The 19,159-nt window shown below is 39.7% G+C and overlaps 1 protein-coding gene and 1 long non-coding RNA gene across 2 annotated transcripts in view; one reads left to right on the forward strand and one right to left on the reverse strand.

Moving 5' to 3' along the window:
* Positions 1-2,022, forward strand: part of LOC139038994 (uncharacterized) — a 37,272-nt gene extending 35,250 nt beyond the window's left edge. Inside the window, exon 2 of the long non-coding RNA XR_011492094.1 lies at positions 1,589-2,022. This is a non-coding gene — a long non-coding RNA (uncharacterized lncRNA). The remainder of the gene's footprint in view (positions 1-1,588) is intronic.
* The window catches only part of HSF5 (heat shock transcription factor 5), a 49,657-nt gene extending 31,047 nt beyond the window's left edge, over positions 1-18,610 (reverse strand). Inside the window, exons 1-3 of the mRNA XM_020908275.2 lie at positions 17,954-18,610; positions 11,005-11,379; positions 1,730-1,827 (exon numbers count right to left, since the gene is read on the reverse strand). Coding sequence (XP_020763934.2) covers positions 1,730-1,827; positions 11,005-11,379; positions 17,954-18,584 — 1,104 coding nt within the window. The 5' untranslated portion in view covers positions 18,585-18,610. The remainder of the gene's footprint in view (positions 1-1,729; positions 1,828-11,004; positions 11,380-17,953) is intronic.
* Between the last annotated feature and the right edge of the window lie 549 nt (positions 18,611-19,159).

The raw sequence follows: 19,159 nt of genomic DNA on the forward strand, positions 1-19,159 counted from the left end.
AGTTCAGAGAAACTTTATAATTTATTCAAAGTCACAATGAAATAACTAACAGAGCCAGGTTTCAAGCCTAGGTTTGCCTGACTCCAGAATTCTTGCTCTTAACCATTACAATATACGAACCATTCATGCACAGTCACCACATCTACAATCCAACAAAACTTAACTGCAATTATTTCCAGAATGGCATCTGAAATACTTCCCTTTTTTCCATTTAAAAATTTTATGTCCGACTTCCCTGGTGATGCAGTAGGTACGACTCCACCTGCCCGTTCAGGGGACACGGGTTCTATCCCTGGTCCAGGGAGGTTTCCCATGTTGCATGGCAACTGAAGCCCGCATGCACGACTGCTGAGCCCAAGCGCTGCAGCTCCCGAAGGCCACGAGCACAGCGCCTGTGCTCCGCGACGGGAGAAAGCAGGGCGACGGGAAGCCCGTGAACCGTACGGAAGAGTAGCCCCCACTCGTCACAGTAGAGGAAGTCAGCGCAAAGCAGTGAGGGTCCAGCACACCCCAAAATAAATAAATACATAATTTAAAAAAACTTTTTAAAATATAAGGTTTATGCCTACTTATCTCTGTTTTCCTATAATCAACATGTATTGCCTTTGCAGTAAGAAAAAGTCTTTAAAGATGTTTTAAATGACTTATTTAAAACATAAATATAATCAAGAAACACCAACAGAGTATCTCTAGTATGACCCAGGGGAGAGAATGCCTAAGTCTACAGATAAGAGCATCTAATTTGTGAGACAGACATGTCCTTCCAGTGAAAATGAAACAGCTCTACTAACATGCTTAATGATATCTGCATTAAATATGTCCATCTAAGTCCTCTTGACCAGATTCTGTATTCTCCAAACAACAATCTGATTATAATTTGACTTCCAATGTATATTTTCTAAACTAAAAAAAAGAAAAAGGGAATGCTCTTTTGAGTACTGGAATGCCACTAGTAAGGTATTTTTTAAGAATGGAAGCTATTGTGATTACATGATATCAAAGGAAAATAATTCCAATCTTTAAGCAACTGCAACATAAAAATACAAACAGGATTTAATTTTATTCTAAAACTGGTAGTTTACAACATTTAAATCAAAGAAATTTCTTCCTAATAAATAATGAGAAAATGATTGAAGTGTGGTGTTTACAACACGGGGGCTTTCTCATTTTTTACATCATTTTCCCTTTCTCCTTAAAAAAAAAAAGTAATTATCTGTGCTATCTTGGAAGGATCTGTCATTTGGTGATTTATATACTTTTAGAGCTTACCTGGAAAAATGAATTATTTTACCACTGTATTCAGTTTTACCACCGCTGACAGTTAGTTGAACAACATTGTTTCAACTAACTGTCAGCAATGATGAAAATGTTCTCTGCGCTATATAATTGGTAGCCCCTAGGAATACGAAACTATTAAGCATCTGAAATGTGGTTAGTGACTAAGGAATAATTTTTAAATTTTATTTAATTCTAATTAATTTCAATTTAAATAGCCTACATGTGGCTAGTGCCTAATAGTAGGCCCAGAAGTGTAGGCCTGGAAGAATCCTCAGACATCATTTACATCAACTCTTTTTTTTTTTTTTAGAATTGAGAAAAACTGAGGCCATAATCCACAGCTTACCTCTGGCTACTCATGAAGATAAACTTACACGCTGAAAGTGCGTGGTCAGCTGGCCAACCGTACTATTCCTGATGCAGAGAATGTCCCCGGCTCCCAGCCTCTTACCTGAAAGTAGTTGCAGTGTGCGTAGGAGGAGGCGGTGGGGCTGACACAGCTACTGAGCGCGTCCATGTGCGTGGAAGGCGAGCAGCACTGCAGCACGGCTGCAACAAAGCCACACAGAGAAGCCGTCAACACACAGAAATCTGCAGCCTTCGAGGCGCTCCTCTCTTTCAACCTGGAGCAAAAACTTGCAAAAGTTTTCCTTTGTGGGTGCAATATAATATATTTAGTCCAATGAGGTGCCATTATTTGTTGAAAACAAACAGTAATAAAGCAATATTAAAAGTCACTTAAAAGGGTCATTTCTGCTTTTATAAATGAATCCTTTAGCACCTAAGTATTTTGCTACGTTTCTAACCAAATGTTTATTCTTACTGAAAGTAGTAATTTCCTTTTATTGAAAACATCAGAACATATTCAGAATTCTAAAATAATTATTCCAATCATTTTAATAGCAACAAACATTTGGAGGAAGGTGTGTTTTTAAGTATAAAATAAGTATAAAAACTCTCCAAACACTCCTACTGTATATACAATGCATCCAGTGAAATCTATGGAAAAAAGTGTTTTAATCATTTAGCCAAGTGGTTAGGAACTCAGACCTAGAGCTAGACGGTCTGCCTTTGGAGCCTAGTTATATAAACCTGAGGCTTTCCTGTTGGCTCAGTGGTAAAGAACCTGCCTGCCAATGCAGGTTCCATCCCTGGGTCAAGAAGACACCCTGGAGAAACAAACGGCAACAGTATTCCAGTATTCTTGCCTGGGAAATCCCAAGAACAGCAGAGCCTGGCAGGCTACAGTCAGTCCATGGGGTTGAAAAAGAGTCAGACACGACTTGGTGACTAAACAACAAGAACATAAACTGGAATAAGGTCAATCCCTTTGGGCTCCACTTCTGTATCCTACTATTAATAGAATAGGAATAGTAACAGTACCTACTAAGAACAACACTGACATACAGTAAGCAATCAGTATACAAATAGCTAATCATTTTAGTTAAGGAAATACATTTTTTCCAAACTTCCTCTTTATAGTTAGGATACCATGAAAAGACTGAGAATTCTTTGTATTGGTATAGTCATACTTACAGTGAAGTTAAAGTCATTCAGTCATGTGTGACTCTTTGTGACCTCATGGAATAGTCCCTGGAATTCTCCAGGCCAGAATACTGGAGTGGGTAGCCATTCCCTTCTCCAGGAGATCTTCACTGATCTTCCCAACTCAGGGATCAAACCCAAGTCTCCCACACTCCAGGAGGATTCTTTACCAGCTGAGCCGCCAGGGAAGCCCAAGAATACTGGAGTGGGTAGCCTATCCCTTCTCCAGCGGATCTTCCCGCCTCAGGAATCAAACTGGGGTCTCCTGCATCGCAGGCCAATTCTTTACCAGCTGAGCTACCAGGGAAGTCCCCATACTTACAGATGCAGCCTTAATAATTGGTTGAGTCTCCTCTTTTCCAGAGAGAGAATCTCCAGAACGAATGAGAATCAGTTCTAACATCACAACTTTGGATTAAAGACAGTATGACATTTACTGACCACCTAACATATTCCAGGCACAGACCAAGGCCCTTTACATGTACTGCCTCATTTAATCCAAACAACTGAATGAGATATTAACATTACTTTACAAAAATAAGGAAATTAAAGCTCAGGGGTGTTAAAAAATGTGCTGAAAGTTCACAAAGCTGATAGTGACAGAGGCAATCAACAAACTGCAAAGTACGTCCTCTTCAATGTATCATGATATTTCCCTAATCTTTCTTCCTAAAACCTAATACTTTAATTTTACTAGAACTCCACTTGTGGAATATTTTTAAGGCGTCTTTATTTACAGGTGGCAACATTTTTGGTCCACATTTCTCATATTCTGAATACACTAGTAAAATTACTAAATAATCTTATTCTGTAATCTTTGAAGTAAATTAGCCTAACAATTGCAAAAATTCATCAAAATGCTTCCCTTTTTATCCATTACTGACCATGGATTTTTAAAATGTCACAAGTTCATAAAGGTATAAGAGAAATATTTTATTATATCATGTGCATTTTAAGGCATTAAATTTTACACAGGGAAATAAAAAATTAAAATAATGGATAGAATTCTAGTTCAAATAAAAATATAAGGGTTGATTTTTTCTGAATTACATAATTTTAACAATTCCAGTGGTTAAAAAAGCCAGATATTACTAGGATGGCCACATAAAATTCAAGCAGTTGTCACTTCCCATATCCTTGGAGATTATTTAAATACACAATTAAAAATTTTTGGATTGGAATTTGGTTTCCCAGAATATTTAAAAGCATAAATACCTTGGGAAATAAGTTAAATCCAAAAAGCTAAGGAGGGGTCTGCAGGGTTTGCTGAAACTGAAAAAAAACGGATCTTTTTCCAGTTTTAACAGCTAAGGAAAACTGCCCCCTAGTGGCAGAAAGGACTCAGTCAGGAGCTGTAGATTTTCACCTATCGCGTGTGTGTGCCCAGTCATGTCGGGCTCTTTGTGAACCCACGGACTGCAGCTCCTTAGGCTCCTCTGTCCGTGGAATTTTCCAGGCAAGAATGCTGGAGTGAGTTGCCATTTCCTCCTGCAAGGGATGTTTCACCCATCAGGGCACCAAAGAAGTGTTCTGTTACAAATAAATCAATGAAAGGTATTAGCTTTATTTTTCCGATAGTGCTATAATCAATCTGACGCCACTGTTTACCCATTATGAATAGGTGTTAAAGTGTACCTTAAAGTAAGTTTCTTGAAAAAATAAAATAGAATATACAACAATAAAATATAACATACAAGTGAATATATTAATATATAGTTGATAGCTGATTTGGTATCTAAGGAAACAGCAAAATAGTGACTGTCCTTTAAAGTGTCCAGTTACAAATGGAAAATAGAAAGGTACCTGCATGAAGAAAGGGAGGTGAATAGGTAATCCAAAAAGACTCTCAATGGCTATTTCCTTACCAGTTCAGTCCTACTTCATACACTCAACAAACCAGAACAAAGCAAAGTATTAATAGGTTCACTAGACATGAAAATATAGTTATAAAAATACAACTGTGTGCTTCATACATGACAAATTAATCTAATGGGCATTAGGAAAGCACTGTGAAAGTACTAACACTTCTAAAACTGAGTTTATCACTATGAAGACACATTCATCTCCATAAAGATCCTTCAGTATCTTTCTGAAGGCAGTGTTCATTTAAGGCACTGAATCGCATGTAGAATAAAAAGGTGGAAATAGTGAACAATTTCTATTTCAAATATAAGAGTTGATGACATTTTTTATGGTAAAAATAGATTACTAAAAATTTATCTAAAGGTAGAAATTTTCACATCCATTATAGGTTAGGAAAACAAGTTCATACACTTTATCCAATGTAGGTAATTCAAATTTATAATTAAAATGTTTTGGGCTTGAAGCTATTCTGGAATAGTACAGTATCAACAGCGAAGAAACACTCAAAAGGAAAAATATCCTAATAGTAAAGTTAATTTCAAGGTAAGGTACTACAGCAACTAGAACCTAAACATCTCCTCATCTACAGTGAGGTAAAGAAATGGTATTCGAGTCTATAACCATAAGAAGTCAAAGCAGAACATATTATTGTAGAACCAAGTTCAGAGCACCAATGGCCAAAAGGTGGAAGCAACCCAGTGTCTATCAACAGGTGAACTGATAAAATGTGGTCTGTAAATACAGAAATTTCAGAAAATTATTCAGCATTTAAAGGAAGGAGATTTTGATTCATGCCACAATATCAATGACTTGGAACAAGTGAAAGATGCCAATCACAAAAGGACAAATATATGATTGCCCTCATATGATGTTCCTAGAGTTATCGATTTTTCAAGACAGAAAGCAGGACAGCAGTCGCCACAAGATGGCGAGAGGGGAATGTGAAGTTAAGTGTTTACTGGGTACAGAGTTTCAGCTGGGGAAAGACAAAAACGTTCTAGAAAAGGATGGTGGTGATGCTAGTACAACAATGTGAATGTATTTAATGCCACAGAGCTGTACACTTAAAAATGGATAAAATGGTCAATCTTACATATTTTACCTCAATGAAAATAAAATATAATTGTGCTTTTGCTTAAAAATCCTTCTACTGTATCTACACCAAGTCCCTCTCTCCATAAGAACAAAATGAGACCTCACCAGAGAAACTGAAAATACAGGCTCCCAGAGCATCAGAAAGTTCTTATAACTTCATATTCTATACTTGTTTATGTACATTATGTAGAATGAAAAGCCTAAAGATCAAATGTTTAAAATTTAATGTACTTCAAAACAGTAATAAATCAACCTTCTTTGCCCAAGAGTCAATTCAGAAAATTTTTTAAATAATAAAACACATGCACCTTCATGAGAAGGGTATATTCTTATAAATCACTTCAGTCAGCCTTTAAAGTATTAGTAGCTAGGCTCATTTGAAATATAGCTTTTCAAATTTTTCACTGTTTATAATAGCCAGGACATGGAAGCAACCTAGATGCCCATCAGCAGACGAATGGATGAGGAAGCTGTGGGACATATACACCATGGAATATTACTCAGCCATTAAAAAGAATTCATTTGAATCAGTTCTAATGAGATGGATGAAACTGGAGCCCATTATACAGAGTGAAGTAAGCCAGAAAGATAAAGACCATTACAGTATACTAACACATATATATGGAATTTAGAAAGATGGTAATGATAACCCTATATGCAAAACAGAAAAAGAGACACAGATGTACAGAACAGACTTTTGGACTCTGTGGGAGAAGGCGAGGGTGGGATGTTTCAAGAGAACAGCATCGAAACATGTATATCATCTAGGGTGAAACAGATCACCAGCCCAGGTTGGATGCATGAGACAAGTGCTCGGGCCTGGTGCACTGGGAAGACCCAGAGGGATCGGGTGGAGAGGGAGGTGGGAGGGGGGACCCGGATGGGGAATACATGTAAATCCATGGCTGATTCATGTCAATGTATGACAAAAACTACTACAATATAAAACAAATAAATAAATAAAACTAAAAAATAAAATAAAAATAAAATATGTTATCCTTTATATGTAAATATAAAGTTTTTAAGTGTCTTAAATATATTCAAATTCTATACATTAATTCACTTAATCCCAGACCCAAACTATTACTGCCACTTTTTGGAAAGGGAAATTGAAACTGAGTGACATGAAATAATCCACAGAATGTCACAATGTCCATCAGATGACTAACTGCAAAGCTGAGGCTAGAATTACTTCGTTTACTCCATGAATATTTACTGAGAGCCCACGGCGGCCCAGCACTGCGCCAGGCGCGGGGGATGCGGGAATGAGTCAGACACAGCTGCAGACGAAGGCCCACTCCAGCAGCTGGATGGAGTCTGCCTCTGCTCCAGCAGAGGGAGTCAACAGCCCAGCGTCAGTGCCCCGCCGTCGGCAGCACAGATGGCGAGGTCCCCCGACCAGCGTCTGTCACCTACCCTCTCTGGAAGGACTGACTCCGGGGAAGAGGTCTATCAGAGAAGAGTCTCTCAAAAGAAAAACAAACCAAACCAAATGTCCTCTCTGTATTACAAGCAGGCGGGCGGCAGCAAGCAGAACATGATGGCCGAGCGAATGCGCTCGAGAGAATCTGCCTAGACGGGGTTCCTGGCGCTTCCTGTGCTGAGCTGTGCTTCTGAGTCTAACCTCTAAAATGAGGATGACTACATCCCCGAGCTCACCAAGCTGTTCTGAGGATTAAATGAATTAACACTTGGAAAGCACTCAGCATAGTACCTGGTCACAGTGACTGCTACACAAATATGTTACATAAAATACGAGATAAAGGGCAGCTACAAATCACCAATCACTGCTTTGAGCTTAAAACTTAACTTGGGGAAAAAAGTCAAAGTTAGCTTTGAATCAGTTCAGCATTACAACATGAGTCAAAGGAAAACAATTCCTCAATACAGGATTCTATATATAAATATGAATATACTAATATTCTTATGTATGTTCAAATACACACAGAACGAGCAAAACAAAAAGGTCTAAAATAAAGTTTCTTATAAAAAAGGGAAATTAAATTATAGTAGCACCCTGAAAACAGCATTAGAGAAGAAAGCTGAATTCAAGACCGGGCAAGAGTAGAGAGAGTCCACTAATGGTGGATCTATAACATTTTGTCTTTGAAGAAGGGGTTAAGAGTGGAAAAAATGTAAATGAGCTAGGCAAAGAAAACAGATGCTTCAAGAGAGGAAAGACAAATGTAAGAAATCAGTCAGGTGAGTCCATTTATGAGTCAGTCTGAGAGCAGTTTTTTAGTCTCAAATCTTGGCTTTACTAGAGAAATAATTTACGAAATATTACAAAATACAAATTTTACTGGTTATACCACATGAAGACCACATCCAAGTTTATTTTCAATATAACTGATTTTTAAATGAAGTCGAGTATTGTTTTTTTTACTAAAATTTGATTCAAATCTCAAGTCACATAGTTTACTTTGAAAGGATAAAAGTATGACCATTATTCCAAACTTAGTTACTTTATTAGGATTTGGAGAGCTGGATTGAGAGTGATTATTATCCTGCCTCTGAGAGTAGTATTCTACTTAACTTTGGTAAAGTCATTTGTAGAGCCCTTCACAAACAGGTATTCACTAAATATTGGTTAAACTGCTCACTACGTTTTGCCTCCTTCACCTGAGATTTGGAGGAATTAAGCACTTGTACAGTTATTTCTTTGGTATTTTCTTTTCCTTCCATAGCAGGTCTTTTGTATTTCACAATACAACTTTTTATTTCTATAGTACTTCAGAATGTTCAAAGCAATTTTGCCTACTTTATATCATAGAACTACTCTATATATTAGAATTCATCATGAAATCATGAGATTTTTCTTTTTCTCATAACCTCAGAACCTTCACAGTAATTTCAATCATCCATATCAAAGAAGACAAAACAAAAATTCAGATAACGCAAGATTCTATTTCATATGCACTCTATAGTATCAAAACATCAGCAGCACTTGTTCTTTTAATGTGTCTCTTTCCTAGTCCTTATCTTGGACTCCTAGAGACAATTTTCAATGTAATTATTAAATCAATAAATTTATTTATAATTTAAATCCAAACTAACGCAAAACATTTTTAAATGACATAGATCCTAAATTGTAATAATTTAACAAATAGTACTTCTATAACAAATGAATAATATTAACTATTTGTAGTATTTTCTAGTAACATACAACTAGTTCTCATAAAATTTAGAACTAGGAGTTTCTAAGAGGATTGTTCAGAACTTGGAATACATTTTCCCGTAGAAACATCATCATACAGGCTAGTCTGGCTCCTAAGCCAGACTATAACCATCCGTACCTTAACTGCAGCAGTAATAGTAACATGGAAACTAACCACCATATCTAATATGTACATAGGAAAATTTCTCCAAAATTCCAAGTTAGAAGGCCAAGCACATTTCTCTCTCTGTGGTAGTCCTTCTGAATTTCAACTCCCCAGAAGTTTTTGAGTCTTTAGTAGTGTAGAGGAGGGGCATTTAAGGGAGGTTAGGAAAAGAAAGAGAAACATTCATTGCTAAAAGGAAGAGAGACGGGGTGTTGTCCAGTAGATGGGTTACATCACGTAAAGCAAGTGTAAGAAAGACAGACTGTCTCTCTCTTATGTGTGTGTGTGTGTATATATATATATATATTCTATGCATATTTAGGGAATGCAGCCAAATTATAATTTAGATAGAAATGCCTAATTTATTAAAATATTGATTAAAAATCCCTCAGGAAAGATCTGACACTATTTGTTGCTATACATAAGATATATAACATAAAATGTCATCTTCTAGCTTTCAAGATCACCCAGATATTTTTATTCTTCAAAGAATTAGCTGAAAGTCTGGGGAAAAAAAGAATTAGGCCTCCACTTTCTTTATATATAAGGTTTAAAAAAAAGATTTTTTAATTTCTAATAGGCAAATGATTAGAAGTGCTATATCATCTTACTCCATATAATTTCTTCCTTTATTCTTCTCCATCCACCGAAACAGTAGTAGCTCCAAAAATCTATAAAACTCAATTTAATTTAACCTCTGGTTTTATTATTTTGATATTATTGAACTTAAGTGCTTTGAGAAAATAAAGCAATCCCTTTTACTGTCTGTAAAATTTAGGTAGAACGCAATGAGCCAATAATAAATAAATATGGTTGGATATTACCAGCATTACTATAAATGGAACAGTTTTCAAATTTATAGCTTTTAAAGGACAACCAATCATTTAACTCCCTTACCTAATTTACATGCCTCCCACTTATTTTAGTTTTTGATTTCGGCCTGCCTGGGAAGAGTGGTCTAACAAAAATACTGCTGAAGACTGCTTCCAGCTGTACCTAATTAATATGCCTACACTCTTAGTTCAAAGGGCAAAGGACTGCCCCCTTTTTCCTCTTCTGGGTCTTCTCTGAAAGCCTTGACCCTTGACTTTTTTCTATTGCCCCTTTTCATCATTCTTTGTAAACACTAATGAAAACACACATCACCTCTATGGTGCTTCTGCAAAACAATAAATTGTTTTTAACTAAATGGTAACATTATCATTCTGCAAAGATGTATCCCTGCAAAGACATCCCCTGGCCCCAAGAAGCAAAATGCACGGTCACTATCACATGGATTCCCACCGAGTGGCCTGAGCCCTACTGGCAGGTCCTCCACGCCCTTGGCTGGGCTCTAGGTCAGTTGCCAGGCTCTTCTCTCAGCTACTCCCAGCTGTTCGCTGGCTGAGATTAACTCTGCAAGGACTGCATTGCAAACCACACCATGGCATTTTTATTAAAAGAATGTAATTTAGTCTTAAGAGATGGTGAGTAGGCTCTTTTTTAAACTTCATTACTGAGATACTAAGATGATTTCATTATGAGGCAGTCTCACCTATATAACTAAAAAATAATATGTAATATAAGTATTTTTTTCTAAAAGAAAAAACCCACAAAAAACTACTACACCAAGAACAGTGTTATACCAAGATCTGGTGTACTAAGTCTTACCAGAACATATTTTGAGGATACCAAAGTTTCACTAAAAACATACACTTCTGTGTGCCAACAATTTTTACAGCCTTTAAGAACACAATGAAATTTCACATATTGCTAAAAAAATGAGTACTCATGAGAAATCTTTGACATTTCTTAGATGCATATTCCTATTTTTGTTTATGCATACAAAAATGCATTTAAAAATATAAGTTCTCATTATCAAGTACCTTAAAAGAAGCCACTGAACTTGAATTTCTCATACCTGTTGGATAGTAGGCTTGGGAGTACTGCGCTGAGGGCGTGTAGGTACTGTACTTTTGGGAGGAGCTGACCATTGTTTGAGGACCTTGCTGAACGTGTACGGATGTGGCACTGGGCTGCAGGGTATACGTGACCTCAGTTGGAAACCTCTGTAGTACAGGAAATGGAACCCCTTTATCTGAAAAAGTGGGAGACGTTTCCACTTGTCCTGGGTGCATTCCAAGAGAGTTCGGCCACGTTCTAGGAGGGAGCGGGGTCCGATCTAAACCTTTCAGAGGAAAAGTACTGTGGTTGTGGGATGAAGTTGATACGTAGGAGTAAGGAGACAGACTATCTCGCCGGAACGACCGGTGAAATTGTCCTACAGCCACTGGTCCTGTATAAAAGAGGAAGAGCACATTTACTAATTTTATATTACACCACCAGATGTAGTAAACCAAAAGTCACAAAATACACACTACTCTTCACTTGTGAATATGCTGAGTTCCCAGCCATTCTCAGCACAACAGAAATTTATTGGTAAAAACAAGTTCAGAATACAGAATATGAAATTACAAATATAACGCTAAAAAAATAATCAAACAAATTTTGTTTGGTTGTCAATATGATTGTGATAAGAGACAAAGTGGCCAAACTCTAACATTAAATCAAAGGTTAAATGTCATCTTACCTTTCACCTCAACTGACTAACCCAGATTTTCCCAACCAGTAAACTATCGGTATTTCCTAGAAGCTTTAGAAATTCCATTTGGTCTTTCAAATCATTTAGTAATCTTAATAACAGGTACAAAAATAAGCACTCAACCATATTCATGAAAGATATAAGTATGGAAAAAATAAAAATTATACCACAAAAAGAAATTTCATGTTCTTCGCTCCCTTTCAATTTTAAAAAAAATTTTAGTAACAATCTTTGCAGAAAAGTCAAGCTTGGAAACTCTGACTTGTTCATTCCTGAATCAAAAATTTTCCATGGTCTCTTCTTCTTCAGAGTATCTCTAGTCCCTTCCTAGATATCAATGGCTCTCAAACATTGATTTACATTTGAATCACCTGGAGAGTATTAAAAATCCACACACTCAAAAAAAAAAAAAAATCCACACACTCAGGACAAGAGATTCCTAGATTTGCTTTTCCTTACCTAACAAGGTAGAAAGGAGTTAATCAGTGGAGATGAGGAAGAGAGAGAAAGAGCAATACTACATAATGAAGAAAAGGAAAATATAAAAGTTGCAAGCTGAACTTATTTTAAAGACTGTGGTTCTTGAAGATAAAGCTAGCCTAATTTATTCCTAGGAAGGATTTTACCTATTAAATTACATGGTTCACAAAGCCTTTTCAATTTGTTTTTGTTGTATTAAACTATATCTATATAAATAAAATATATACAAAAACTATGTAATCTATAAAACAGAGGGAAAGTCTAATTTACGTGCTACTCATCTACTAAAGATGGCACTCACATACCTACTTTTCCAAATATTTAAACCTGTTATACATCTTCTGTTCTAGAGTTCCTATACTGTTTGAGTTCTTCTAAAGAATGAAGCATTCGTAAGTGCTCATAACCACTTCTGGTTTTGGCACTGCCTGATTCAAATTGACTTTGCTCAAATAAACTCTTAGAATTTAAAAAGAATAAAGCACTAATGCCAAAAATAAACAAACACAGGAGTTTGAGGCAGATGTGTACACACTGCTGTATTTAAAATGGACCTATCGTGTCGCACAGGGAACACTGCTCCATGTCACGTGGCAGTCTGGATGGAAAGGGAGTTTAGAGGCAAATGGATGCATGTATATGGATCACTGAGTCTCTCTGCTGCTCACCTGAAAGCGTCCCAACACTGGTAATTGGCTATACTCCAACATAAAGTAAAAAGTTTAAAATAAGAAACAAAAAACAATTCTGGAAATCAAGAGCTAATGGAGAAAATAATCTAATGGACAAAAAAATCTCATTCAGAAGATTAAATGTATTTAAATGATACACCTCTTAAAAACTACTTTTCTTTAAAATACAAAATAGTTTTTATGCTGACTAGCAAACACATGTATACACACTTTGAACTACCACTGACAATTCTTTGCTTTAAGACCTGAAGAAACATTTTTTGTTTGTGAGATCCCAAACTGCCCATCACTTGTTATTTTTTTTTCTTGGATGCTAAAACTTTATATTGCTAGAGTGTGGAATAGCTCACTAACCCTTCTTTACCCTCTTTAAGGTTAAATGTTGATGAATTTTCAGACTGTCAATAACAACAGATAATTAAAGAATACTCTACCCTGATTTCTCAAATTCTAATTGAGATCTGAATTAAAATACAATTCTACTTCTACTATGATAAATTCTGAGTGATGCACAAATATTTAAATATTTTAGATGCTGCTAATGTAAGGACACAGGACACAAATTAGAAGGACTTTTTTTTTTTTTAATTAAGAACTAAAACATGTTCAGCTCTTATTCTTCTGTTAGAGGTTACTTCGTAGGGTACTAGTCTACCAACTTTATAGAACATCACCTACATGTCTTCAGGACATCTAAGATATATATTTAGCAAAGCTTAAATCCAGGATCCTAAAAATGTAAGGCAGACTGAATTTCTGTTGTTCTTTCTATTCCATCTGTAAAAGTGAATCTAAGCTAATCAGTCCCTAGGAGAGAAATTGCCTCTTTCCCAAAACTTGGTTCTTGAGAGTTAAGTTTAGAAAGCTTTAACAAATATTATGAAATAAACTGCCAATAAAAGCAAGATAACAATAGTGGGCAAACAAAAAAGGAAAAACATGTGACCCTCACATTTCTTATCAAGTACAGAGGATAAGAGGGTTGGATGGCATCACCGACTCAATGAACATGAGTTTGAGCAAACTCCGGGAGAAAGTGAAGGCCAGGGAAGTCTGGCATGTTGCAGTTCATAGGGTCGCAGAGAGTCAGACACGCCTTACCGACTGAACAACATTCTCAGAAAGTGAACAGGACAACTAGCTCAATAGATCTAGGTAAAAGAACCAGGTCCTAACACAGAGGATTCTACTGCAAAAGAGAAGTATTTAAATCAGAAGCTGCAGTAGAACACAGAACACAAAAGGGAAATGAGGAAGGAGCAGTATAGTCAGGCATATAATCAATGCAAGAATTAAGCAGAATAAAAATTAGTGAGCCTAAAGAGAAGAACCAAGGACTGAGAACATGGAAATAAAGCAAGACAAAGTTGGACCTATATTCTTAAACTTAGAATTACATTCCACCCAAATCAGTAACACAACTTCCTAGTGAACCAAGTCTATGCTGTGGACAATCCACACTTGACACATTTTCTATACATACCAACAGGCAGAATGTATGAAATGTATGAAAACTATGATAATGGAGGTATATATGAACTGATGGATTAGTGATACCAAAATTAGCTATGAATTAAATTTATGTTTTTCAACAAATAATCTTTAAAATGCTGACCAACTGAACTATAAGTGAGGAAAATCAGATCCTACATAGGCCCTGTGCTTCTTCAACTGAAATGAACTCTATACTTAAACTACAACTGGGTGTAGGATAGGGCAGGGATAAAAGAAATCAGAGAAGAGGAAAAAGTGAGCAAGAATTGGTCTCTATGTATGCATGTGTGTTTCTTTCTTTGAAGTAGTGATCCTGTTTTTCCCAAGAACACATTTTCAGTCTTTTCTCCTTATGCCCACCAGATACACAATCTGAAAAAACAAGTATCTAAATGAATGCCAAGGTATTGTATCCACTGCCTTTCTCCATTTGATTCCCCACCAAAATCAATGGACATTGCATGGAAGTAAACGGCTTAATATTCCTTTAGAATTCCTTTAGAACATTCCTATGCCACTGCTACTTTTCCAACTAGTTCCTAGAACTCTAACCTAATCCCTTATCTTCTAAACTCCACAGATACACAACATAATCCATCTTCTAAATTCCAAATGAAGATTGCTCATTCCTTACCCTGGGATCACATTAAACTGAACACTGTGTTACTTTTATTTGTATATTTAAAATTTTCCCATAACTGAAAAGTAAGCCAGACACTTTTATGTTAAATCTCTGTTACATGATGAAAACGTCTCTATTACTCTCCTAGTTGAAGGTAAAGAATGAATTCTCATTATTATATCCTATTGCTTTCTTGGTATGCTGTTGCACATCACCCACTCTTTAAACAAGAAAAGGGAATATTGTCACCCTCATCTTCCTGGAAGAAGGGGGAGGGTATTAGAAATCAAGTTGAAAATAATTTTAAAAGTCAAAGTAACTTTCTATTACAGAGAGCTTTTTAAGTTTGAGTAAACATAGACTTGCGTGTAAAGATGGGCATAATAAAGGACAGAAACGGTATGGATCTAACAGAAGCATAAGATATTAAGAAGAGGTGACAAGCATACACAGAAGAACTGTACAAAAAAGTTCTTCACAACCCAGATAACCACAACGGTGCGATCACTCACCTAGAGCCAGACATCCTGAGTGCAAAGTCAAGTGGGCCTTAGGAAGCATCACTATGAACAAAGCTAGTGGAGGTGATGGAATTCCAGTTGAGCTATTTCAAATCCTACAAGATGCTGCTGTGAAAGTGCTGCACTCAATATGCCAGCAAATTTGGAAAACTCAGCAGTGGCCTCAGGACCAGAAAAGGTGTTTTCATTCCAATCCCAAAGAAAGGCAGTGCCAGAAAATGTTCAAACTACCGCACAATTACACTCATCTCACAGGCCAGCAAAGTAACGCTCAAAATTCTCCAAGCTAGGCTTCAACACAATACGTGAACTGAGAATTTCTAGATGTTCAAGCTGGATTTAGAAAAGGCAGAGGAACCAGAGATCAAATTGCCAACAACCACTGGATCATAGAAAAAGCAAGAGAATTCAGAAAAACATCTACTTCTGCTACTATGCTAAGCCTTTGATTGTGTGGATCACAACACACTGTAGAAAATTCTTCAAGAGATGGGAGGGAATACCAGACCGCCTGACCTGCCTCCTGAGAAACCTGTATGCAGGTCAAGAAGCAACAGTTAGAACCAGACATGGAACAATGGACTGGTTCCAAATTGGAAAAGGAGTATGTCAAGGCTGTATATTGTCACCCTGTTTATTTAACTTCTATGCAGAGTACATCATGTGAAATGCCAGGCTGGATTCCACAAGCTGGAATCAAGATTGCCGGGAGAATTATCAATAATTCAGATATGCAGATGACATCACACTTATGGCAGAAAGCAAAGAGGAACTAAAGAGCCTCTTGATGAAAGTGAAAGGAGTGAAAAAAAGCTGGCTTAAAACTCAACATTCAGAAAACTAAGATCATGGTATCTGGTCCCATCACTTCCTGGGAAATAGAGAAGGAAACAATGTAAACAGTGACAGACTATTTTTCCCAGCTCCAAAATCACTGCAGATGGTGACTGCAGCCATGAAATTAAAAGACACTTGCTCCTTGGAAGAAAAGCTATGACCAACCTAGACAGCATATTAAAAAGCAGAGACATTACTCAGCCAACAAAGATCCATTTGGTCAAAGCTATGGTTTTTCCAGTCGTTATGTATGGATGTAAGAGTGGACCATAAAGAAGGCTGAGTATTGAAGAAGTGATGCTTTTAAACTATGGTGTTGGAGAAGGCTCTTGAGAGTCCTTTGGACTGCAAGGAGATAAAACCAGTCAATCCTAAAGGAAATCAGTCCTGAATATTCATTGGAAGGACTGATGCTGAAGCTCCAATACTTTGGCCACCTAATGCAAAGAGCTGACTCATTAGAAAAGACTGATGCTGGGAAAGACTGAAATCAGGAGAAGAGGATGACAGAGGACAAGATGGCTGGATGGCATCTCCGACTCAAGGAGTTTGAGTAAGCTCCGGGAGATGGTGAAGGACAGAGAAGCCTGGCATACTGCAGTCCATGGGGTCACAAAGAGTCCGACACGACTAACCAACTAAAGAACGACAAAATACAGACTTACACATAGAAACTTTTTTCAAAACTGAAAGACTGAAGCCAACAGTGAAAATTTCCAAGGCTGTAAACATGAGCTTTCTAAAATCATTTTTAACTAAAACCGGACAGTTGTAAAAAAAAAAAAAAGAAAATTTGGTTTTACGTGTGTCTAATCGTAACACCTTAAATAGGCATTGGGTCTAATCAGCTACTATGAAAGAACTGTTTAGCCAATTCATTCTACCTATGAGCAATACCTGGTAAAAACAGGAATATATATTATTATATTTCTGCTTTCAAGTTACATAAATAACGCCAACGGTTCTACACATTACTCCAGAACTTACAATATGATCACTGCAAGAACACTTCTTCCCAGATTTCTTAGATGTGTCAATGGGTGGAAGACGGCATGGCTCATCAAGGGCAGACACCCACTCAAGATACCTTGATCACCACTTTCCCTGGGCTGGCATAAATGTTCTACGTTCTCTCGGCTGTGACTGTTCCTTCCCACCTTGACAGTTGCCATATCCTCACCCTGTATAGGAACTCTGTTCTGCTTCCTATCAGAACGCAGGAGCCAGTTCTGTTTCTTCCAGACCCAGGGCTTCAACAAAGGCCTACTTATTTTTAGGTGTTTGCTGTGAAAAGACCGGGTCTCGAGTAGATACATGGCGATAGAGGTTTGGAGCCCACGAGGGTTCCAGGAAAACTCAAAAAAGCCAGACTAACGCGGAGGTCCCCGTGACCGCCAGTGGACACAGAAGGCCTCAGCGTCCGTGGGCCCCGTCCAGGAGAGGTGCTGGCGGGAAGGGGGCAGATGCCCGGGCCGCGGCCGACTTCTCGGCAAGCACGGCCGACAGCGGCTCCCAGGCGCTTCCCTGCCACCGCCAAGGAAATGCCCGCGGGCGTGGCCGTTGCCCCCTCGACGGCCGAGCGCCCTGCAGCTGGAGGGCAGACGAGGAGGGGCGGGACTCACCCTGTGGCTCCGGCCGGGGCCCCGAGGGCGGCGGCGGCTCCTGGTGCTGCAGCGGGGAGGTGGAGGCCGAGGCCGAGGCCGATGTGATGAGGAGCCTCTGGAAGCGGTTGGGCGGGCGGCAGGGCACCTCCAGGCCGGCCGCCAGCTTGGCCTTGTTGGCGCTGGTGAGCCTCTTGAGGTGCACGAGCAGCTGCGGCTGGTCGCGGCGGAAGTGCGGGCTGTGGAAGTGGTGGAGCGGCCCGTCGCCCGCCGGCCCGCCGCCCCCCGGCCCCGGCCCGGGCCCCGCCGCGCCCGGCCCGCCCAGCACCACCTTGCGGAAGCCGTAGAGGTTGAGCTGGCGGATGAAGCTGGTGAAGTTGGTGGTTTTGAAGAGCTCGGGCTCGGCCCCGGCGCCCCCGACGCCGGCGACCCCACCGCCGCCGCCCCCGGCCCCGCCGCCCCCGCCGCCGCCCCCGGCCCCCGCCCCGGGAGGGCTGAGCAGCTCGGCCTCGAAGAGCGGCTGGTCGATGAGCAGCCCCTCACCGCGGCCGTCCCAGCGGATCGAGCGGTACCGGGGGCTGTTCACCAGCCGCCACAGCTTGGCGGGGAAGTTGTTAGGGTTGATGGGGGTGGAGAGCAGCGCCTCCTCCATCGCCCCGCCCGGGCCCTGGGCCTCGCCCCGCCGAGCCTGGCTCTCCCACCCCGTTCTCGATCTCCCCCCGCCCCCCGCCGCGGCCTTCGCTCCGCCCTGCCCCCTCCAACCAGCGCCCCGCCGCCGCGGACCCGGGGACCGTTGGCGCACGAGCCCCGCGCGGCGCCCGCCGGCGCGACCAATGGGGCCTCGAGTTGCCGCCGCGCGGCCGCACGCGGCGCGAGCCGACCCGCCCCTTGCGCCCGGGCCACGTGCACCGCGGAGAAGGTGTGCTCACTCGGCGGCCTCCTGAGGGAGCCGGAGGCGGTGGGGCCCAGGGCCCGCGGGCTGGTGTCCCGTCCTGCAGAGAGATCTGCCTGGGTATCCGCGATGGAATGCAGAGACCCGTGTACTTAACTGCGACCGTCGGCGGGCTGTGGGTCTTTAGAATTCAGGAAGTGCCAAGTGGGTGATAACAAATCCGGCCATTCTCAAGAACAAATTCTATGCTCTTATTTGTCCTAACAGTTGAAATTACTTGTCTCTCCAAATAAAAATGCCGATGATGGTATATAGTACCCTGAGCGCACAAATTC

Source organism: Odocoileus virginianus, chromosome 17, assembly GCF_023699985.2.
Source record: "Odocoileus virginianus isolate 20LAN1187 ecotype Illinois chromosome 17, Ovbor_1.2, whole genome shotgun sequence".
In the NCBI taxonomy this organism is placed as follows: Eukaryota; Metazoa; Chordata; class Mammalia; order Artiodactyla; family Cervidae; genus Odocoileus; species Odocoileus virginianus.